The 24,249-nt window shown below is 37.6% G+C and overlaps 3 protein-coding genes and 1 long non-coding RNA gene across 4 annotated transcripts; 1 reads left to right on the forward strand and 3 right to left on the reverse strand.

Annotated features, from left to right (window-relative positions):
* Window positions 1-30: 30 nt before the first annotated feature.
* Window positions 31-4,011, reverse strand: LOC129805031 (uncharacterized protein K02A2.6-like). Its single transcript, XM_055852839.1, has one exon. It carries the CDS (start codon window positions 4,009-4,011, stop codon window positions 31-33), a length of 3,981 nt encoding a protein of 1,326 aa, XP_055708814.1.
* Window positions 4,012-10,140: 6,129 nt separating this feature from the next.
* On the reverse strand, window positions 10,141-10,796 carry LOC129802321 (uncharacterized). The gene is made up of 2 exons (XR_008751786.1): window positions 10,389-10,796; window positions 10,141-10,315 (listed from the first exon to the last, which is right to left on the reverse strand). It is a non-coding gene; the product is annotated as an uncharacterized LOC129802321 (long non-coding RNA).
* A 2,011-nt stretch (window positions 10,797-12,807) lies between these two features.
* Window positions 12,808-22,806, forward strand: LOC129802302 (neurofilament heavy polypeptide). Its single transcript, XM_055848017.1, is given in 7 exon segments — window positions 12,808-13,117; window positions 13,445-14,745; window positions 17,319-17,800; window positions 18,459-18,737; window positions 18,804-19,049; window positions 22,348-22,429; window positions 22,431-22,806. Coding segments are annotated over 7 exon segments (2,628 nt in total). The 5' UTR covers window positions 12,808-12,927; the 3' UTR covers window positions 22,479-22,806.
* LOC129802315 (nucleoporin Nup37) lies at window positions 22,797-23,843 on the reverse strand. The gene has a single exon (XM_055848038.1). The coding sequence runs from the start codon at window positions 23,766-23,768 to the stop codon at window positions 22,815-22,817; it is 954 nt and encodes a 317-aa protein (XP_055704013.1). The 5' UTR covers window positions 23,769-23,843; the 3' UTR covers window positions 22,797-22,814.
* Window positions 23,844-24,249: the final 406 nt, after the last annotated feature.

A 24,249-nucleotide genomic window follows, 5' to 3' on the forward strand; every position in this document is an offset into this window, starting at 1 on the left:
AAAGTTATACTTTAAACTTCATTGTTTAATTCACAAATTTAGCCTGTCTGGTGGCTTCACCACCCTTCCTGATCTGGTAGTGATAACTGGAGCTCTTGCAGGACTTTGAATCCCAGCGGAAGAAGACGATTCAGCAAGTTGCACGGGTGTGTCATTAACTAGTTTAGGTAAAGGATCAGACGGTGTCACATCTACTATCGCTCTGTCAGAAGATGTTTCAATTGGCTCATGAACAGGAGATTGCGTCTCTGAAGCTAAAAGAGACTCTTCCAATTTTGACCTTTGAAGAAAATGCCGATTTCTCCATATAATCCTTCCATCATCCATAGCAACGATATAAGAGCGCCCTGATTTCTGCTGCTTAATAGTTCCGGTACTCCAAGACTTGTCTCTCTCTTGCACCCGAACTCTCTCACCTTCGGGTAGTTCTTCGAAATCCTTGGCTCCGATGTCTCCATACTTCTTTTGCTGCTCACGTTTCTCTTGCAACTTCTCAGAATTATCTTCAACAACTTTCGGCATCAATAAGTTTCGGTTCACGCACAAGGGATTCCTCGTTTTTCGGCTAAAAAGCCTTTCAGCTGGTGATTTTAAACCATCTCCTGGAGTGTTTCGAGAAAGCAGAAGAGCCAATTTAACGTCCTGACCATCCTCTCGGCATTTTTTGAGCAACTTCTTCGCCGTCTGGACGTATCGTTCAGCTAGCCCATTGGAGCGTGCAAAGTAGGGGCTGGATTGGACATGATCAAACTTCCATTCCTTAGCAAACTTCTTAAACTCTTTGGAAGCAAACTGAGGACCCCCATCGCTGTGTACCTCCTGTGGAATGCCGTGATCAGCGAATTTATCTTTCAAAAATTTGATCACTGCACTACTACCAGTCTTTTTGAGACACTTGAAATCAAAATATCCACTGTAAGAATCGACCATGAGTATGTACTCCTGTTTTTTGAATGTAAATAAATCCGTGGCTATGATTTCGAATGGATACTCAGGTATCCTTTTCATCATCAATGTCTCTTTCTGGTTTGTTCGCTGATTTCTCTCGCAAATAAGGCACTTTCCAATCATATCTGTAATCTCAGAGTTCATTCCTGGCCAGTAAAGGAAATCTCGGGCTCGTCGCAGTGATGCTTGAACTCCAATGTGACCGGCATGTATATTTTTCAATGCTCCCTTTCGCTCAGTTTCCGGAACCACAACTTTGTCGCCCTTGAAGATTAATCCTTCCGTAAACGACAATTCTTCTCTGAATGTAAAATAGTTTCTGATTGATTTGGGAACTTCATCACTGGTTTCTGGCCACCCTTTCATAATGAATTTTATCAGCTTATTCAAAACAGGATCTTCTTGAGTTGACATCTTATATCTGTCCAAACAATCATCTGTCAAACACGTAACTGCGTTGATCTCGATTTCTTCATCCTCTTCGTCATTGTCAATTGGCTCCGGAAAACAATCACGACTTAGTGCGTCAGCTATTGGGATGAGTGTCCCTTTAACGTATTTGACTGTTATATCATAAGCCTTAACCTCATGCAATATTTTCCTCAATCGAGGGGGAGCTTTTGTTAGTGATTTGGAAAATATTGTCTCCAGAGGTTTATGATCGGACTCCACACAGACACTTTGACCCCAAATGTAGTCGTGAAATTTTTGACAAGCAAAACGAATTGCTCCGGCCTCTTTCTCTATCTGGGGCCAATTTTTCTCCGAACTGGTCAATGACTTTGTGGCATAGGCGATTGGCTTTCCCCCTTGCATAAGAACAGCTCCAAAAGCGTTTGAAGAGCTATCTACTGACATGACGATTGGCTTCTTAACGTCATAAAAAGCTAACACAGGAGGATTCTTCAAAAACATCTTAAGTTTTTCAAAAGCTCGCTGCTGATACTCTGTCCATACCCAGGAAGAGTCTTTCTTCAACAGCTGTCTCAAAGGTTCTGTTCGATCAGAAAGATTGGGAATAAATTTTCCTACATAATTAATCATTCCCAGGAATCTTTGGAGAGATTTTTTATCTGTGGGGACCTGCAATTGATCTATGGCTTGCAACTTACTCTCATCCGGACGAAGCCCATCCGCAGAAATTCTGTGACCCAGGAAAATCACAGAAGATTGATTGAACACGCATTTTTCTCGATTAAGTTTCAATCCATTTTCACTGAGAATTTGAATAACTTTTTCAGTGAGTTTCTTGAGAGAAGTTTCTGTTTCTGCATGAATTAAAATGTCGTCCATAGACACTTCAACACCTTCCAGATCGCCTAGTAAGTCCATCATAACCCTTTGGAACAACTCCGGAGCCGAAACAAGTCCAAAAGGTAACCTTCGATATGAGAATCGTCCCCAGGGAGTTGCAAATGTACAAAGGCGGGATGTCTTTTTCGATAGTGGTATCTGCCAGAAACCTTTTTTACAATCCAAGATTGTAAAATGACGACTTCCGGAAACGTTAGCAGCTACCTGGTCAATCCCTGTAAGTGGATAGTGCCTCCGTTTAATGTTTGAATTGACATCAGTCAAATCAGCACAAATCCTCAACTTGCCTTTTCTTTTTACCACAACCATGGGAGATACGGCATCTGTGGCTTCTGTACATGGCTCTACAACTCCCATTTCAACCATCTGATCAATTTCTTTTTTGACGTCTTCTTTCAATCTGTACGGCACATTCCGTGCTGGATGGATCACAAAGGTAGGATTCTCGATCAGCTCTGCATCATATTCAAAATTCTTCAATTGACCAAGGCCGGAAAACACTTTCTCATCAACTGCCACTTCGTTAATTTTGGCTATCAATCCTGCCTTCACAGCTGATTTTCCGTCGATGATACAATTTCTGTCACCACCAATTACTTGAAACCACAATGGGATGACTTTCTTTCGAATTTTGCACTGAAGCTGGACACGACCTTGAACTTTAATGTGTCCCCCATTAAATGCGACCAAGCGCTTAACCCTGGATGGAAGAATCTCATAGTCTTGCAGCTTCTGGAGCGTCGATTTCGTAATAACGTTACACTGAGCTCCAGTGTCGATTTTAACCACAATTTTCTTCTTCTCCACGGTCATTTGAGCTTCCCAGGAGTCTCCTTTTCCGCAATTAACGGAGAATACTCGCAGCTCATCAACACAGGTGTCACTAACACTTTCACTGTCAGAATCCGTATCTACTTGTTTCACTTTTTTCTGAGTTTTCCTCAATTTGCACTTTGAAACGAAATGCCCCTTAATGCCACATTTATTGCATTTCTTATCACTTGCCGGGCACTTTTTTGGGGCATGTTTATACCCGCATCGATCACACTCAAAGTCTTTCTGAACTTTTTCAGAGGAACTGGAGGAACTTGTCTCCCTTTTCGCGGACTTCACTTTTTTCACAACATGAACATCGCTCTTCCCGGATGCCCCAAGTGTCATAAATTGCGACTGCTCTTCAGCCTGTTCGCAACTTTTGCAAATTGCAATGGCTTCATCGAGCGTCAGTGTCCGCTTTCTCAAAACCTCCTCTCGAATGTGACTCGATTTCAGTCCATGAATTACTTTGTCCCTGATCAATCTTTCCTTGGCATTCGCCGGGAAGGAACACTTATTTGCCTGCACCCTAACACGAGTAACAAACTCATCTAGGGTCTCCTCCTCCTCCTGTGCCAAGTTGTGGAATCGGAAAGACTCGTAAACTTCATTCACGCTGGGTGCAAAATAATCCCTAAATCTTTGCTTCACCAAAGTGAGGTTAGACTTCTCTGCGTCAGTCAGCCCGAAATTTTCGAAGATATCCTTCACTGAGCTGCCAAGGGCACTCATCAGGACAGCCACCTGAATCTTGCCATTCTGCTTATCAAGCTCAACAGCGATTGCATACCAATTGAATGCATCCTCCCAGGCTTCCCATGCTGCTTTATTATTTGCACCCAATTCGATCGGAGGAGGGGCTTTGACCAGGACTCTTTTATCAGTATCTGATTGCGCGTTTCCCATTCTGTCTTGTGCTGGTGGATCAGGCATTGTTCACTACTTCTGACACCATGTAGAGGGATATCGGGAAGAGCACAATGAAACACGTGTGGTTGCGTAATTCATCAAATATCAACTCGCGCCCTCTTTATTACATTTAACTATCTTACATTTTCTACTACTAAAAATAAGCAAACCTAAATATTTAAAAATCCACGTAATCTTCTAAATTAAAAGTCCTTTACATTGCATTATATTATTAAAAGTAGGAATTTTTAATAAATAATCATTAGAAATTACATAAAGGCGGGGCAATCATCTTCCAGATGGACCCCTTAATAAATAAAAAAAATACATAAAGGATCTCTATTATGTAAAAAATTTAGTTTTTTTTAAATTAATATAATAGAAGAATATTCCTGTGAAAATTCCATGGATATTCCAAAATAATTCCACTACTGATTTATTTACTGGGTTCCATGTTCCATTGACATGAGGAATTGAAGGCATGTGGCTATCCAGTTCTGATGTTCTCGAAAGGAAGCAATCCCACAGAGTTCCTAGTGGTTGAGAAAGTGAATGATATAAAAGATCATTCTGATGTTCTTCTGGGGGTTCAAGTGATGGCTTCTGGTAGCTCCGGACAGCTCTCGTTTGCATTGAGATCTCCTCGGTGGCTCTGGTTAGCTCTTGTTTTGATTGGTAACCAAGGCAGAGATTCCAAAGTGCCCGTAAATTTTCTCCCATCTTGCAATCCATGGAGTACGAGGCCACTGTACTGTGGAACACCTCAAGAATACACAGATGAATTAACTTCCGGCAATTTCTGGAGGAAAATCACAGGAAATGTTCCTTCAAGGCTGGGTTGGATTCCACCAGGAACGACATCTCAAGAAAAACACTATTCCCTTGCATATTTAGAAGATTTTCTTCACAAATTCACTAAATACTATCTCAAGGAACTTCACTAAACGCTTTTCTCACTTTTTCCAGTAGTGAAACAACAAATTTTCGTGAAAAACAGTCAGAAGAGGTAGAGACTTGGAAATGATGGCAATCTGTCAAAAAAATTTTTGATGGAAAATAAAAAACCCAATGTGGAGGCATTTTTCTTCAAAAATTCCTTCAAAAATATGAATTTTTCTTTCAAAAATTCTTGAAATAATTCTTGATGAAATCAGCTCCAATGTGTAGACACCTTTATGCGGCAAAATTGCCAAAATTATACGTCACTGTAATTGTTCAAGATGAACATGCACGTTCATACAAATTATTTTCAAATTAGGATTTTTTAATCTTTGAGGGATAATAATGGGTTTTAATTCATATCGAACTACTTTTGAATAGTTAAATCGTCAGGATATTCATCATAAGTCCTCACATCCTAAAAAGGATACGAATTATTCAACACAAAAGTTGAAAGTTTTGGCTTCACCAAGACTTTACAAGGGTTTTCGTTACCCCTACTTTTTAAGTCAATGACTTATCCTTAAAGGATTTAAGGACTACTACACTATTTTTAGATACTCTTACTACTAGGAATGTCTTGTCATTTCAATTAGAGACGAATAGTTTAACTAATATACGGATTTTAGTTTTGGTTAAATCGAGTCATTTCACGAAGTATACAAAACAAGCCTCACTTTAACGGCAAATATTGAAGAAACTAGGATGCTAAACGATCCTAAACTTTTACCATCCTATTTTCTATATCCTTAACTCTATCTGGTATCAATTTGCTACCATTCTAACAAGTAGTTTCTATGATATTAGAGATTGAAAATTGTCAAATTTGAAAGTAGGTCATTATGCTTAGTGCTAATGACACCCGTTCATTCACTTCTTGATCAGCATTTTTTCGTCAGCAAAATAAAGAATGTGCAATTTTTGCAATGACGCATTATGGGTTCACGAAGTTCACCTTAGTAATTAGGTGGGGTAAAAATGATTTTGTATAAATAGGGTTAATTTTTGTTAAATAAATCAGATTGCGATAGAGATTCCTGAGTTTCACTTCTAGCAGCACGAGAGTGCTTGTTCCAGAGAAATCGCATCTCCCTTTTGGCCCAAGACCAGCGGCATCCTATTGCCTAAGGATTACCAGCGGCCAATTGGCTCCCTACTGCCAGGAAACAGCGGCTTCTCTTCAAGAAGCCTTAAGACCTAGGGCAGGTTTTGAGAATATTTCTGGAGGATTTTTTCCCTAGAGGCATTCATTTGCCGGACTGCAAGGTTGGAAATTTATTTCTAACCTTGGTTAAACTCTCTCGAGGCACCCCCGGGGGTAGCCTACACATGGGGGCATTACTGCCTTAAGCCCGGTGGCTCGAAAGAGCCGTTACTAGAGGCCGTGAAAACAGCCGAGAGTCAGTCCAAACAGTGGAAGAATTCCCCAGGAAGTTCTCACCAGAGCAAGGGAATAATCTGACGGGATTCGGATTATTCTCTTCCTCTAGCTTCGGCTTTTCAGCTGTTTGGAGCCGAAACAGTAATACTAAAAATCCAGACAAGGATTTTAAGATACGACACTTGTTTAGTAATTTAAATTTTAATAGAATTATTTTTTATTGGATTTGAACAATATTTCTTTTGTTGTTCGACCATAAATTAATTTTAAAAATCAAAGACCCATTGAAATTAAAAATAAATAATGAAAAGTTGTGTATTTTATTTATATTTCATTTTATTTGTCCATGAATCCATTTCATTTCTTCAGATCTCTTTGTACTCTATATACAATTGACATTTTTTATATAAAAAAAAGTCAAGATTCGAATATTTACAATTTAGTCAAGATTTTGATAAAATGTGTAGTGCGTTTTTGGAATAAGATTTCCCTCACACAAAGAAATAAGATCACGTTTCTTTGTGTCTTTTAGAAGCAGTGGTCCATTGTAAACCTTTTCCATCTTGCAATTTCTCTCTACAAAACAATCCACTGCACTGCACGAGCGAACTAGGTTATGTTATCACTGTTATTCCTCGAAATGACAAAAAATGAATGCCGTTTAGTGATACAGTGGCGTAGGATTCATGGTCAGTGGAATAGTGGCGTATGATTCCTCAGATAACGCCATTGTAACACTAAGAACACTCAGGGAAATAATTATACGCCACTTTTATGCTATTTTTGTTCTGCAAGCTTGACAAATACTCAAAATTATGAAAAATATTTCTAACAAAGTTGTTGAGATTATTAAATATAATGAATATATAATAAATTTCCTATCAGAAAACAACAATATCTCAAAATTGACAAAAACCAAGATCCACCGTTGTAATATTCAATGTGCGATATGCATAAAATAATTGCCGGAATCACAGCCCAGCAGACTGGGCTTTTTACATTGTCATTGCTTTTTTACTCCTTCATTGCTTTTTTACACGTGGAAAAAATATTCAAAAAATTGAGACATCAAACCAATTTTTGCATCAATTTGATCTTTTTCCGTTCTCTGAGACAATATTTTTCAAAAAGAATATGATATTTTAGTAAAATTGGCCAAATATAAATACCTTGAACCAAAAGCAAAAAACAATTACCCGGTCAATTGCTCTTTTCTTGACCAGAGCATTGCCGCTCTGAATATGGATAGGGAAGTGAGCGTGTATGACAGCCTGCTGATGCCAAAGTCACACTAACACACATACGTGCAAGCGAACATTGCCGCTCTGAGGTGTTCAGTGCAGCAGCACAATGCGTTTCGCGTTGGAATTTGTTTAAAATTAAAAAAAAAAAGTATTTTAAGATAATTTTGTGGGATTTCCTTAAATTTTTTCCATGCTTTTTATCATTTATTGCAAGCGCAATTTCTCCTAAAATAAAATAATAATTTTCGTGTTTCCCAGATGAAATGTGACTATATCATAAGACTTTTCGAATTCTATCAAAATTTATTATCTTAAAGCATTATACGTTTTAGATATTTTTACTTTAGTATTATATTTTTATTATTCAGTTGAATATTTAATCAATTAAATATTTTAAGCATTAGTTCAATTAAATTCTATTAGTAGATATCAAAAATTGATTAAACGCTGTAAAAGAAATGCAAAATGGAGATATTAAAAAATCTGAGTAGAGATGAAATCAAGTTTTATTTAAAAAACTATCGTTACTTATGAAAATTGTAGACTTTTTGTCTTTGTCAGAGTTATTATCGTCCAAGCAGGAGTTCAAATTTTTTGTATAATTGCTTAAAAGCAAATTCGCAAAGAAATATACATCCTTGGCAGCTTACGTGTTTTATCGTCGAATGAGAAGCAAATCCTGCAACATAATCTCTGGCGAGATCATCGATAGACCGTCTGGTCAAGTAATCACTTTTTAACATTTCTTGGTACTTCCTTACGTAGTCCACAAGTTATTGGTTTACATTACTTTCGTTTATTTGCGAGATGACCATCCACAGAAAAAAAAATTTATAATTGCATTCCGAATATTTGCGATATTCCCCAATTTATTTTCCAGTTCATCACTGAGCAACTGAGCTTCAATCTTGTAGAAATGTCAGGGAATGAACTATCCGGGAGTTATTCCCGTATTTTGAGTCATTCAAAACTACAAAAAAAGTCACTGAATTTCTGGTTTTTATCACAAAATCCGTCTTAGGTTATCCAGAGATTTACTTTTCCAACATTTAATCACGATTAACTGTGCAACTGTGCTTCAATCTTGTAGAAAAGAAATGTCAGGGAATGAACTATCCGGGAGTTCTTCATGTATTTTGTGTCATTCAAAACTACACAAAAATCACTTAATTTCTGGTTAAAATTACTGAGGACCTATTTTAGATGATCGAAAGAATCACTTTTCTAACATTTATTGACAATCCACTAAAAAAAAGAGGCCCCATTCTTCCATAAAGTCCGTCCGGGAGTTAACTATCAAGGAGTTATTGGTGTATTTTGATTGCGTTAAAACTATTAAAAATTAACTTAATTTCGAGTAAAAATCACTGAAAACTACTTGCACATGAATCATAGAACCAAGTTTTACCGATTTCTAAGCCCCATTTAATAACTTAGGCCCCATTTTCGAAGTAAAATATCGGAGTCCATTTGACACTTCAAAATTTAGGTTATGTTTCGTTCTTTTAGCGATTTTAAACATTTCTTGGACTGTTTTCACTCGTTTTTCATCACAATATGTTAAAAAGCCACTTGTTTTGAGTAATTTCAATGTTATTTTTTCACAAAAACTTAAGAAAATAGGGAAAAACTAAGAAAATGTGGGAGCATCCCGCATGCAAACAATTGAGCATTCTAAAACTCGCACACTAACTCAAAATCTCATCAGCAGGCTGTCATACACGCTCACTTCCCTATCCATATTCAGAGCGGCAATGACCAGAGGAACCAACATATAAGGTTAAAGTCGTTTTTCTGCTTTTGTAGTGGTGGTCGCCAGGATTAAAAAAAAATGTCGCCAAGATTGCTTTTTAAAGCCAATTTGTGAACTTCAAATAACGAAATTTCAATGAAAATTGATGTTTTCATAAAGGTAATAGCTTTTAGAATTAGTTTAGTGGCATAGAATTGGTTAAAAGACGTGATTTTATAGTAAAAATGGACTAAATATGGGTCGCCCAACGACTTTTGCAACATTTCATATTTCGTGGAAAATTATGAAAATCATGTGGAATATCGGAGGTTTATGAATTGGAATAGAAAATTGGTGAGTTTTGGATGCATTTGTGACTATATTTTTTTTTTTCAAATGTCCGTGGAAAATCCTCGAGAAAATGTTTTTAAAGAGTGCTTGTTTTGCTCGAAGAAATGCACCAAGAAGGTTCAGTTGTCAAATAGAAGATGGCGGACGGTGCCCTTAGCGAAATTTGTGTTGATGTTTTTTACGCAATTCTGCACGGAAAGTAAGCAAATTTCCGTAATAAATTCATTAAAAATTATTAAAGAATTGGACAGTGAAGTGATTTATTGTTTTCTTCCTCTACAACTAAAAGGAAACTATTCTACAATCCTTATAATGCAAAGGATATGAAATTTTTCCAATTCTAGAAGGATAAAAATGATTTTTTTTTCCAGTCAGTGACACTTATGGTGATGAAATGGAATGAATATTAGTGTCCGGAAGGTTTTTTAAAAGTGCACAGATTATGTGGAAGTCTACCTAGAACTTCTTTGGCCTCTCGGAACGGAGGGAGTATATTTTTTTACATCTGAAGTCAAACTTAAAACTTTTATTTAAAATATATACATCTTTTTTAATTCTTGATATTTTAAAAAAATGATATCTTTCAAGTGAGGCACGAAACAAATTTTTAATATTGTGTAGTGAACGTAGTACTTTACTTGGGTCACTCATATCCAATATTTGTTCCACGGTTCCACTGATCTGTAAAATAAATCATTATCATCAAACTTTGTTTTCAAATTTTATATAAATTATCATTTTTACAGCAACCTACCCCTAGATTCACTGAAAATTACGGACATCTTATATATCAACCCTTCTTAGCTCTTCCACTGGATCTAGACATATCGGTAATATAGGTAAAGTTACTCCGGCACTTTGTTCGCAGTCTTCGATACAATTAAAAAAAGCTTCAGTTGGAAATTCATAGAGTTCATAACAGATATCGAAATATTTCATGCAACAGATGTTCTTGCCACAAAACTCACTACTTGTGATAGTTGTGGAATATTTTTGGTCAACACATTTTCCAGATTTTCCAATAGACAGAATTAGAATAAGAATAAATTGTAATTTTAATAGAAATTCCATTATGAGTTGGTTTTATTTAAGTCACAAAAATGGCAATTTAACTGAAACCCTCATAGAAGAACGATTCATAGCTTATATTTCTGTACTTTTTACCAGTGCAACGATCAAGCACAGAGATGGCTAAGCACGTGATTACACTAAATTTTATTATTTTATCACGACTGTCGTGACTTTAAAAATATTTACACGTTGTGTGTTTTTACACGTGCTATCAAATAACAAATTTTCATATCAGTCGAACTTGTACCTTCTTCTTTTCATTGGATATATTGCTTTCCCTTCGCATTTGAACAATATTAGTTGGCATTTATAGGGGGAACTTTTAATTCGAAACTGCCCTTTCGAAGTTCTCACTGAGAGATTTCTTTGATTATCATTTAGCCTACAAAATTAACTCTCTTCGAAATGTCAATTAGCAGTGTTCGAATACACTGTTTCGTTATCCGGCTGACGTGTGGGGACAAAATGATATTTAGGTTTTTTGAATCCGGTCAACAATCTGGTTAACTCCAAGAGAGAGAGCAGTTTTCACAATTGACTTTTTTTTCAAATTCTCACCATCCTAGCTGCTAAACGGCAAGATATATTGACTTCCGGTCTTAGGTGACCCCCCCACAAGTCAATACGTTCTATCTAACTAACTTACCCAAATTACTCGCCACCCCTTCTAAACCCTCCAAAAAACATGTTTTTTGACCTTGTAAAAACTTGGCCCTGACGATTTCGTTCATTTTTGGATATGTTTTGGCGGTCTTCCAGCTGAACATTTCGTCCTTAGACACCTATCATCGGAAAATTCGCCATCTTGAATTATTGAAGGTCAAAGCTTAATTTTCACCCGATTTGTCCAATTAATTAATTAAAAGATTAAATGATTTTTTGAAACCCTCTTCTTGAACAATTTTCAACTTCTCGATGGTTTTGTGGTGATTTATAGACAAACTTAATTCAACAATAATTTTCTATACATCAGAAAGCTTGTGAAAAGGTATATAAGGCACAGCTCTTTCTCGGGAGTTCGAGCAGCTCGCAAAGCCTCGGACGCTTTGCCACCCCTTTATATTTTGTGTTGCGTGAATTTGTTCTCTGTCGAAGAACAAGAGGATTTCCTTCATGATGTGTTTAAGTTTTTTATTATCATAATTATCGTTTTGAAACATAAAAAACGTTTTGAATACATCAACCGCCAATTTGGCAGCTGTCGACCTAATTTCAATAAGAATTTGACAATTTTCAATCTCTCATAGAAAATATTTGTTAGAACGGTAGCAAATTGATATCAGATAGAGTTAAGGATATAGAAAATAGGATAATAAAAGTTTAGGTTCTTTTAGCATCCTAGTTTCTTTAATATTTGCCGTTAAAGTGAGGCTTGTTTTATATAGTTCGTGAAATGAGCCGAATTAGCCAAAATTAAAATCCGTATATTAGTTAAACATTCCTAGTAGTAAAAGTATCTAAAAATAATGAGTCCTTAAATCCTTTAAGGATAAGTCATTGACTTAAAAAATAGGGGTAACAAAAACCCTTGTAGTCTTGGTGAAGCCAAAGTCCAACTTTAGTGTTATTATTATTCGTATCATTTTTAGGATGTGAGGACATTTGATGAATATCCTGGTGATTTAACTATTCAAAATTAGTCTGATATGAATTAAAATCCATTATTATCCCTCAAAGATTAAAAAATCCTAATTTGAAAATTATTTGTATGAACGTGCATGTTCATCTTGAACAGTCTTCATCCAAATTACCTTCTGCAAATTTTAAACAATTAAATAACTCGAAATAACATTAAATTTTATTTTATTACATTGCAGTGTCCTTATTATACACCAAAGAGTAGAAAATATTCAACACTACACTTGAAATTAACGAACTTTTATGTAAGGAAAACAGAAAAACAATTTGTTGAAGATATTCAGCTTTACAATAGGATGTAGATAACTTATGAAAAAAAAATTCTATTACTTTTATTTTGCAAAAAGGCAAGAATGATTTTTATACATTTTTAAAATGTAAAAAAAATCATGAAAATTTGAATTTGAAACGAGGCATGAAGTTGGCTGCAGACAGTAACTTTCCGTCGAAACATAAGGGGCGCTGGTAGTACAGTGATTTTTTTTTGCAAGTGGAGTGACAATTGCAGTTTGCGTTTGAGAAAAAGTGCTTTTTTGTGTAGAATTAGCAATTTTTTGACCCTGAATGTGCTACCACAAGCGCCAATGGCCACTGCTGTTGACGCCGTGGGTGAACGCGAAGAGGGAGAGATTGTAGAAAGCACTGAATATGAGGATATATCGTCGGATGAAGAGTTCACGTTGCGCCTGAGAATTGAGGAGCTCGAGGCGAGAAATTTCGAACTTGAGCAAATTGCTAATATCTCAGGCCTTGCCACGAATCCATATGAATTGAGTGAGTAGACAAAAACGTGGGGGGAAAATTTAGTTGGGGTTTTCCGTGAAAAGGCATTTTCCACATCGTGCAAAAATGACAAGAGTGACGTCAGCGGTTCTAAAGTGGGATGGTGGGGAGAACATCGAATTTTTCCCCAGGATCCTGCTCAGGAGCGCTGCAAATGCACATTTTTTTCTATGTTTTTTTTTTTTTTTGTGAGGCACTTGTTGCTTTGTGGAATTTTCTGGGATGCCCTGGAGCGAAGGAGGCTGGGGGATTCCAGTAAATTCTGCAGGAGTGTGGTATCACATGATCTTTTTTGCAATAAATGTGTTTTGAGAGAAGGTACAGGGAGGGAACGCGTGGGGAAGGAGAATCTGCAGAAATTCCGCAGCAGATCGGATGAGGAGTTGAGGACACCAAAGAAAGTTCGTCGGCCAGTGACAAGGGCCACTCATACTCATCCTGTGTCACGGCGGAGACGCCTGCAGAAGGCCCAGAAGACACGGAAGAGGAAAAAGCGTCGGCTATCGCAATCGAGCAGCGAGAATGATTGCAAATTGGACAGAGATGAGCTCAGGGCAGCTCTCAATCGGTCAATTGATTCGCGTTTTGATGTGATTGAGGTGCCAGTGGAGATTCCCGTGATTACAATTGATGATGACGAGGAGGAGGATGTTCTGAAGCTTCGTCTGGAGGCTCTGCAGTCGAAGCAAGAGATTAAGAGTGAGCTACAGGGGATTCTGCCGGGAAAAGAGGGTCAGGGAGAGGTGGAGGAGGAGTCTGAGGAGCAAGAACTGAGACTAATTGCTCTAAAATCGGCCATTGTGAAGAAGCACGAGGCCAGGAAGAAGCGCAAAACGGAAGAAGATGGTCCGTATTCTCCCACGGATGACCTGGACTGTGTCATGGTGAATTCTCCAGCGAAAGCTGATGAATGCAGCATGGACATCAGTCCACTGGATTCTCCAGCAATACCACCGGAAAATCCCGTGGTAGTCGACATGGAGATCTCAAATGATGCTCCTGGGCAGGAAGCCAAATTGGAAGAGGAAAATGTGGAATCAGAAGACGAAATGGCACTGAGAAATCTCCTCCTGTCCACAGTTAAGAAGCCTCCGGAACCAGAAAAGCCCCTAGAGTCGCCAATGGAAGTGAGTCTGGAGGAGGATTGTCTACGAAGTCTCCTGCTGTCCACAATGAAAAAATCCAAGAAGGAAGAGCCCTCCGAACCGCAAAAATCTCCGCCCATCCCAGAAATTGTGCCATTGGAGAGAGTTAAGAAGACTGTGGAGCGAAAGTCCCAAATGGTCACAGATCTTCCGGCAATTAAAGTCTCACCATTAGTCATAAGTCTCCGGGAGAGTGACTCAGACAGCGATGAATGGCTGGCAGATGGTCCAGAAACGGCAGAATTGGAAGTAGATAACAAAAGTCCAGCGAGTTTAGTCATGGACAGTCCATGTGATTCTCCAGCTAGTCCTCAAGTGCCTCCTCCAGCTCAGTCCCAAGAAGCCAAGAAAGGGCCCACAAAGGGCTTCCAGGAAAAACTGGATCTCTTCCTGAAGCAAGCCAGGAGCACGGTGGAAAAGCAAAAAGTGCCAACACCAAAGACTCAAGTCATTAAACTTCCCAAAACTCCGCTAGTAAGTACAAAAAAAAATGGCTGCGAATCTCCTTCCGGACAATCTTCCGGAAAAGATTTCACTGTTTGATATTTCTGGTGCTAGAGAAAAATGGGTGAGATTGATAGTTTTCTTGCTGGATTCACCTTTCCTCTTTTCATTTCGGAATCTCTCTTTTCGATCTTCGAACTTTGAACTTCGAACTTTCATTCGAAATTCCTTTTTTTTCGTTTTCGAGCATGTGGTAAAAAGTTATTTTTACTTAGATTGCAATTGCTTTCTGTCCTATGATAATTTCGAATTTCCGGAAACAGGAAAGTCCGAAAATACTTTCGAAAATGAACTTTCGAAAAGTGAATATCAAGAGTTATATGGCCAACTCTTCAAAAATCAACTCTTCAATTAATTACTTTCTGTCCTAGCGTAATTTCGAATTTCCGGAAACAGGAAAGTCCTAAAAAAAACTTTCTAATGGGCTTTCGAAAGATGTATTTCAAAGAGTTATATGGCCAACTTTTAAGAAGTCAACTTTTCTATCCTTTTGTATCATTGGTAGATATCAAGGATCTTCTTAGCCACGCCCCTAAAAAAATTCGAAATTATTGATTTTTGTCCAGGATTTTCTGTCTAAGAACTTCGAAATTCAGGATTTCCAAGATGTGTGATCTTCAAAAACCTTTTTTCGCTTTTAGGTCATGTTAGATCACTGTTTTCGAACATGTCTTAAAAAAGTATTTTCATGTAGACTGTACTTAGTTTTTATCCTAGCATAATTTCGAATCTAAAGAAAATTTTCGAATGGGCTTTCGAAAATGAACATTCGAAAAACCCTTCATTCGAAATTCATTTTCGCTTTTCGAGCATGGTGGTAAAAAGATATTTATAGTAAGATTGTAATTACTATCTGCCCTAGGATTATTTCGAATTTCCGGAAAAACTTTCGAATGTGCTTTCGAAAATAGACATTCGAGAAATGAATTTCTCTGACCTGTCGCCTCTTTCCTCTTGCTGAATCTCTTAGTAGAATTTCGGACTTTCCTTTAGAGTTTCTTTTTTCGATTTTTCTAGTATCTAAAAAAGTTATTTTGCTAAAACTGCAATTTACTTATACTGGCATAATTTTGAATTTTCGAAAGAGACCTTCGAATGGGCTTTCGAACATCAACATTCGAGAAATGAATTTCAAGAGCCAACCAACTGTTCAAGCTATCAGTGACAGATCTCAAGAATCCTGTTGACCACGCCCCTAAAAAATTTAAATCATTGGTTCTTGTCTGAGATTTTCAATAAACCTTTAAAGCTACCCATTGCTTTGCATCTAAAACTTGCTAAATAGGACTTATATTTGACTAAAATACCTTTAAAGTTCGATAACTCAAATTGGTTTTTTTTTTTTTTTTTGTTTCCCCCCTTACCTACCCCCCTTACCAAGGTCTTAGGCCTTGAGGCCTATTTTGACCACAATCAAATGTTCAGAGAACCGAAATACATTCATCCATGTATTCAAAAATACCAAATCGTCGATCAATAATAAAAAAAAAAATTTTCCTATATCAACTGGTAAAAATAAGTAATTAAATAAATAAATAACAGATATGAATTAGGACCTTACACATCACTAGCCGTGTTACACTCAAATTGGTTTTCGTAAACAAAATATTTTCGAACACCAATGACATTTTATGCAAATTGAGTCCCATTTATCTTTTAGTGTACATGCGGCACCCAATGGAATACGTGAACTACCTTGCGAAATTATGAAAAACCAAAAATTTCTGTTTCGAAATCGATATTCGAATTTTCTGTTCGGTGAAGTGAATATGTCCAAACTGTACTTTCGAAAATGGACATTTGAAAAATTAATTTCTCTGACCTATCCTCTCTTGTCCTCTTGCTGATAGAACTTTTTGTTATTTTAAAATCTTTTTTTTGAATTATTCGATTTTCGGACTTTCCTTCGAAGTTTCTTTTTCACTTTTCTAGTTATTCAAAAAAATTATTTTAGTAAGACTGCAATTTTCTCATCCTGGAATAATTGAAAACTAAGAATACTACTTCTGAATTACAAGTCTAAATTTCTTCGAAGTTATCAATTTTCGAAAATTATTTTCAATTTCGAAAGTTTCTTATCCGATCACAATAAACGAATTTTCATGTCCAAAAATGAATATTCTGATGTTGTTGTCTAGGCTTATCGAGGTATTCCCGTAAAATTATCTTCGAAATTCCTATTCGAAAAAGGATTCGAATTTTCGAAAACACTTTCGACATTTTCTATTTTTCGCCAAAAAATCCTTTTCATTCTAAAATTCTTCATAAGTTTGGCTCGTTTGGCTATTTGATTTGTTGTTCGAAATTGGTTTGTGTCTTGGAACCCTTGGAGTCCTTTTTGGAGAAGAAAAGGTTTGAATCTTCATTTGCATCAAGTTTCGTCTCATCTTGGACAATTAATCTGCATAAAATGCCTTCGAGGGCTTCGAGGAAATGGTTGAAAGATTCAGCAGAAACACCTTCAATCTTCCCATTTTGATCTAAAAGTAGATCATGCCAACTGCAATGGATCCTTCGACAACTCACTCATTTCCACTCTCCAGGCTCTCTCGCATCTTCCTGCATCGTCGCAGCTGGAATATCGACGTCTCGTGGCACGAATGAATCATCTGGAGAGGCAGAAGAAACGTCAGTTGGAACAGAAAAATCTTCCAGCAGCCAAAAGGAGCTCCGCGGGAAGTGATGCTGCCGACAAGGCCATTTTAAAAACGTCCAATAACATTAAGATTGTTGTACAGAATAATGTTGAGGAGGCGAAAAATGAAGCAGCTGAGCTGACAGTTGTGATGAGGAAGGATGAGCCATTGCGAAAGAAGGTTCTGATGAAGAGTGCTCAGTCAATTGGTGTCAGAAATGGTATTAAATCGCCTGAAAAAGGGGCTAAGAGGAAAGTTCCAGTGTCAAATTCGGGGCCACATGAAGAGGAAGCAGTTCTGGAAAGGCTCCTCAAGAGGATCTCCAAGATGCCCGATCAGAAGAAGCACAAAGCTCTTGAGGTCTATGAGAAGCACTTTTCAAAAACTAGGTGCGTACATTGAACCCTGTAGCTGGATTTTTAAGCCTTTCTTGTCCTTGTAGCCAAACAGCTCGGAAATTCCATTGGAATTCCACCGGAACTTTCTACGAAATCCGCGGATTTTTCCTTTAAAATTCCCATTTAGCTCAATATTCGGTCTTTTTTTCGAGGTTAAGTCATAACTAACCTCAAATTAAAGAAAAATAGAGTGTTCCATGGAATTTTCTACGAAATCCACGAATTTTTCCCTTAAAATTTCCATTTGGCTCAATTCGGTCTTTTTTTCGAGGTTAAGTCACACTTAACCTCAAATTAAAGAGAAAATGGAGGGTTCCATGGAATTTTCTGCGAAATCCACGGATTATTCCCTGAAAATTCCCATTTAGCTCAATATTCGGTTTTTTTTTTTTCGAGGTTAGGTCATAGCTAACTTCAAATTAAAGGAAAATGAAGGGTTCTATGGAATTTCCTACGAAATCCACGGATTTTTCCTTAAAAATTCCCATTGGTTCAATTCGGTATTTTTTCGAGGTTAGGTCACACTTAACCTCAAATTAAAGAAAAATGAAGAGTTCCAGCGGAATTTCCGGAGCAATTTGGACATTTGCGGAGCATTTTTGGCTATAGGGCTGCGGAAAAAATCTGCCTTTTCTCCTTTTCTCTGCAGTGCAACCTTTCTCGAGGGCCTGGACAGTCTGTTGGTGATGGTAAAGAGGGTCCAGAGTGAAAAGATTGAGCAGTATCGCCTTCAGGATGAACTGACGCGACTTAAGAAGCAAGTGAAGCTTGTGGAGGATTCTCTGGCGCAACAGAAGACAGTTGTGCAGAGACTAACGCCAAAAATGACCTTTCAGCACAAAAATATCCTCAAATACCGTAACAAATGTGTATCACTCAACAAAATGTGCCTGAAATTGGGTCAAATTGTCGTTGGGACGAAGTATCGGTGAGTCTTTTGAGGTGGGAATCATCCAAAAATCACAGTTTACACAATTTTCTTCTCCCGAAACAGACTTCCGAGTGACACAAAAAGGAAACTAATGGAGAAATTTCAAGCATTGGCTGTGGAGACAAAGCGTCTCAAGGAGATTCAAGTAACGGATGGCTCAAAGGTTTCCCAGGATGACCAGGGAAATTCCAACGAGGTCACAATTGACGAGAATCAGCAGAATGATGTGACATCGAGTGAACAATCTCTTACAGCGGGAAATTCGCAAAATACTTACAAGTCTCCGCTGGATCACATGAATTCCCATCCGTAAGTACTTTTACCGTTATTTTTTAAATTTTGACATCTGTCAAAAATTACACAAACTCCCAAAAAATTGACCAAACGAGAAGATTCATCTTTAAATCGAGGTTAAAACAACAACTTATGAACAGTGCAAAATCTTCAGACGTAAAATAATAGGGTTTTCACGTTAAGGCTATAATTCATGCGAGCAACACATAACCATCTCCTTACAAAGTTAGAGAGAAGGGAAGGTTTGAACATTCGAATACCAGAAATTTCTTAGTGAATTTTTCTTTAGGGGTACATAGTGCAATTGGTAAGTGTGTTAAGCTCTTGGGCGGTGTGATCCCCGACTTGACTGTCACAATTGTGAGTTCGACAATGTAAACCGAATAAAACATCGTAAATTAAACAATGTACAAAATGGCAATAAAAGCCCGGTACATCAAAATAAATAAAATAAAATAATTTTCCTTTAAAATTTCAAGAAACGTTCGCAGAGACGTTTCTTGGAATTAAGCCTGGAAAATCTCCGCGGAGATTTCCCAGGCCCCTATCGACCTTTTAAGGTTGTTTTCTGGGACTTTCTTGACACCGGGGAAATTTCTCATGGAAATATCCTTGGGAGTGCTAAGAGAAAATTCCACATTTATCCGAGGAAATTTCCCTATATTTATTTCCGATGGGAGTCTTTATTTATTGGAATATCCCTGTAGTCGATCGACCGCAGTTTTACGTAGAAGACAAATCCATGGAATTTGTCCGCTGTTTTTCCACGAGACTCTCAATGGGAAAACCCGTTGTCATCATCTTCTTTCCGCATGAATATCCATGAAAAAATCCGGAAACCTTTTGGAATATTTTATGGAAAATTCCAGTGGAATCCGCGGATGTTTCACTTTAATTTTCCATGTAAACTTTACATGGACTTCCACTAGAAAGTGACGTTGGATTTCCATGGCCTCTCCTTGGAAAAATTCCATGGAAGGCTTTGCGGAAATTTAACGTCCAAATTCCATGGAATGAGCGGAATTTGACGCAAAATTTTCAATGGAATTTCTGCGGAAGTTTGCTATGGGGTAATTTTCTTAGAAAACTGTGGAAAGGTAGTGGAATTTTCCGTGAAATTATTCCTTGGATTTTCGTCAGGAAAAAAGCAGGAATACAAAAAAGAGGGCGTGTTGCAGTAAAATCCATGGAAAATCCGTAGGAAAATTTTGGAATTTTCCATGGAGTTTTCCAGTGGAATCCGCGGACGTTTCACATTAGATTTTCCATGCAAATCTTCTATGGACTTTCACTAGAAAGTGACGCTGGATTTCCATTGGATGTTGTTCAAATCTTTCCGTGGAATGCAAATTTTCCATGGCCTCTCCTACGAAATATGCCATAGAAAACTTTACGGAAATTTAGCGTCAAATTCTGTGGGAATGAGCGGAATTTGACGCTAAATTTCCAATGGAATTTCCGCGCCCGTTTGCTATGGGGTACTTAGTTTCAAGATCCCAATTATTTGCACTGATCCTTCATTTATTTATGGATGTTTTTTTATTTGTAGAAATTTTGTATGAAAATTCAACGAAAAGCCGCGTGGAGCTCCCTGGATTTTACCGCTCAAAATCCGGATAGGTTTCCGAGGAGGAATTTGACGCTAAATTTCCTTCTGGTGTTCCATGGACATTTGCGGAACTTTGTATAGGACCGTCTAAAAAATGTCCGTGAGTTTCCATGGACTTTTCCAACAAATATTTCCACGTCTTTTTCTATGGATTATTAGCGCTATAATCGGCAGTCAGCCCTTTAAAAATTCGGAAAAATTTCTAATATTTCCACGAAATTCTCCGCGGAATTTCCCATGCAACGGCCTTATGGTGTCTACACACTAGAAGCAATTTTCGTCAAAAATTGCCTTTTTTAAATTCTGACGTTTCTGCCTAGGAGAGCGGAAATTTTCTTTAAAACTGCATTTTTTAAAGAAATTGTTTCTAGTGTGTAGAAGCCTTTAGAAGCTTCCATGGTTTAAAAAATAATACGGAATTCCACGACTTTTCTCAGGGGAGTGCCATTAGCTCTAAAAAATGCGACCAGTTTTATAGTGTACATTTTTTTCCCGTTTTCGTACAAATTTCACGAGATATCTCCGAAACTATGTAGGTTGCCAATTTGTAGTTCTCGGTTGCCTATTCTATATTAAATTGGCTTTTATTTTGTATTTGTATTATTTGCTAATTCATTCTACAATGACAGAAAACAGCTAATAAACTCAAAAGTTTTTTCGGCACGCTAGAAACATATGGGAAACATAGAAAAACGTCATGCCCCTGACTTTTCCAATGGATTTTTTAAAATATTTTTCTTAAAAATAATTCCTAAAATTGATTAAAAATGACGGGGAAATTTTCATTAGAAAAGTTCTACAAAAGAAACATCCACAAATAAATGGAGGATCAGTGCCAATTTGCAACTTGGAACTTGGAGAGTGTTCATCTATCAGACAAAAACTCAGTTGTTCAACTTTTGAGTTGAAAATACTGCTACCATATCGTACATTTGAGTATGTCTACCTCGCAAGAATTATAGCGTTAGGGTGAAAAACAAGTGCGGAATTTTAGCATTTACTTCCGTGGATTCTTATTCTTAGTCGGAAAAGGAAAGGAAGTTATACTCTTATACTCGGAATATTGAAAGGAAATTTTGAATCAATTTCCAGGAAATTCCCTCATTCAGATATGTTGCAAGAAAATACCTCGGATTTTTTTTTCAAGGAAATCCACCCGAAAAGTCTGATAACTCCGCAGAATTCCAAGCGGAATATTAGCGTTTATTTCCATGGAAACTCTCGCGGAAAAATAGAGGATAAATTCCATGGATTTTTCTGTTACTGTGAAAGTTTGCGGCGGATCGGCTACATGGGCTACATTGCTCTTCTGAAAAGGTGTTCAAATTTTCTATTTGCAGGTCGTTAATTTCCGAAAAATTCAATCTCAGTTTCGAATTTTCAAAATTTGTGAAAAACCTTTCCAAAAATCTGTTAAAAGTATTACTCTGTTTACATTAATTGACAACAAAGCAAAAAACCGATAGATTTTGACACTCGAGACACTTCGAAATTCGAAATAGAAAGTCTTTCGGCCACCACACGGACGAAACGAGAAGTAAAAATATTTTTCCTGGCTTTCGAAACAGGATCTTCGAATTTTTAAACTTCGAATGATGCAATTTCAGTAATTCAAATTTTCGAATATCGAATTTGGAGTTTTGTTTTCGAATATTTATTTCTAGTTTTGAATTTCAAGGATGATTATGTGCTTTTCCTTTCCAGAACTGCCAATCCGGACGCCGTGGTTTGTCCGTTTGATCTCATGGGCAAGTGTGAAGATTCAGAGTGCCATTACAGTCATTTGAATGATGCACAAGAAGCCAGATAGCAAGAGAGAGGTAAGTGACTTTTGACCAATCTTTAGAACCACAAAATCACAACAAAATGCACAGATTAAAAAAAAACCATGATAATTTGGACCTGGAGGAATAAGAAAAAAAAACAAATTCCAAAAAATATTCCGTGAATTTTTTTTTTTTTTACAAAGATGAGCTTTTTTTCTTGTGTGAAGATCGTACAAAAAATTCAAAGTTTTTCCTTATTTTTTTCTTAAGATATTAATAGATTTTATGTAATATTTTTGGGATAGTTGAGATGGGGTATTTTTCAAGAGAGAAAACGACCATTGTTACCAAAAAAAAAGAAAGAAAATTTAAGAATAAAGAGATGAATTGAAAAAAATGTGGCTTTTATTTGGTCAGAACATTCCAAAGGCAGAGTTTCCGATCGTAGGCGGCTGCTACGTGGCGATTTAGCCAGCAGAGGCCCCCGAAGAGCTTCAGGGGAGCTGTTATTTGGGGCAGTTGGGCCTTTGCGTGAATGACTTTGAGCGTAAGATCCGGACGGCCGATGCTTGCTGTTAGATTCTCATTTGCCGGAGACACTTTCACCGTCAATCCTCCGTCCTCGTGCAATTGTTTTGTGTTCACTGGTCGGCTGGGCTTCCGCAGGTCCCACACGAAGAGTTCTCCAGCTGCTAGGGCCACAGCACAGTGGCGATTCTTTGTGGACCAGTCGGCGCTCATGAGAGGGAATTTTGGCGCCTCAATGGTCAGAACAACTTGATCGGATTTCATGCTGTACAAACTGATAATTCCATTCTTGGCCGCCACCAGGAGCTTATCCTTCTCCTCAGGATGACACTTAACACTCATCCCAGCTGCTGTCAGGAAGAATCTCGTGACGATCTCAAAGCCATTCCGGCAATCCCAGAGAATGCACGAATAGTCATCTCCCACAGATGCCAGAAATTCCCCCTCGTAGTCCCATGCAATGCTATTAATGTAGTTGGTGTGTCCACTGAGGATCCGGACGCTAGTATTATCTTCCAGGTCACTCTGCAGGATGCGGATGTTGAAGTCCCCTCCAGCTGCAGCAATTACGACATTCTTCGGCACTATAGAGAGAGAAGTTTCCGGAGCGATGGCCAAGGCATAGCAACGGGTCTCATGATGGATCTCCTTGAGTACCTGCCACTCGAAGCTGTCGCTGTGCGACTCCTCGGGCAGCCGGATCAAGCCCACGATGATGCGATTGGAAAGGGCGACACAGCACAAATTCTGGGACCAATCGTGACTGGACAAGTCAAAGCAGGAGATTTGGTCATTGAAGTTGATAAAATGGGATGGGGCTGAATGCTCCATGCTAAGATCGCCCGGAATATCAGTTTCTCAGCGGGAAATGCGGCAAAACAACAGAAAGTGAGGTTAGGTTTCACAGCAAACAAAACACCCTAAACACATACCCAAGTAACAAAAAATCTTAAATAAAAAAACAATCTTTTTAACACTTTCAAAAACCCGAGCCAAAAATTCACGTAAAATACCAAATTGGCATAAAATGCCAGTGCTGATATTTTCAACAAAAAAGAAGTTTTATGATAGTTTTTCGTTCCGTAAGACTTCTACAGCAGTTCTAGGACTCATAAATTCATTTTCCAATAAATATGATTCCATTTTCTTGTAATTTTTATATAAATTTTATGAGATTGACAAAAAAACTAAAGTGAGTTTTTACAGATTCTCGTAACAAAATGCCTATTTTTGAATTTTGAATTTATATTTATATTTGAATTATATCATTATATTATTTTGAATTTATATTTGAATTTTTTGAATTTCATTT

The sequence above is a fragment of the Phlebotomus papatasi genome, chromosome 2, assembly GCF_024763615.1.
Source record: "Phlebotomus papatasi isolate M1 chromosome 2, Ppap_2.1, whole genome shotgun sequence".
NCBI lineage: Eukaryota > Metazoa > Arthropoda > Insecta > Diptera > Psychodidae > Phlebotomus > Phlebotomus papatasi.

Excerpts from the sequence above, each read along its gene's own strand:
- LOC129805031 (XM_055852839.1), bottom strand. The coding sequence starts at position 4,011 with ATGCCTGATCCACCAGCACAAGACAGAATGGGAAACGCGCAATCAGAT.
- LOC129802315 (XM_055848038.1), bottom strand. The coding sequence starts at position 23,768 with ATGGAGCATTCAGCCCCATCCCATTTTATCAACTTCAATGACCAAATC.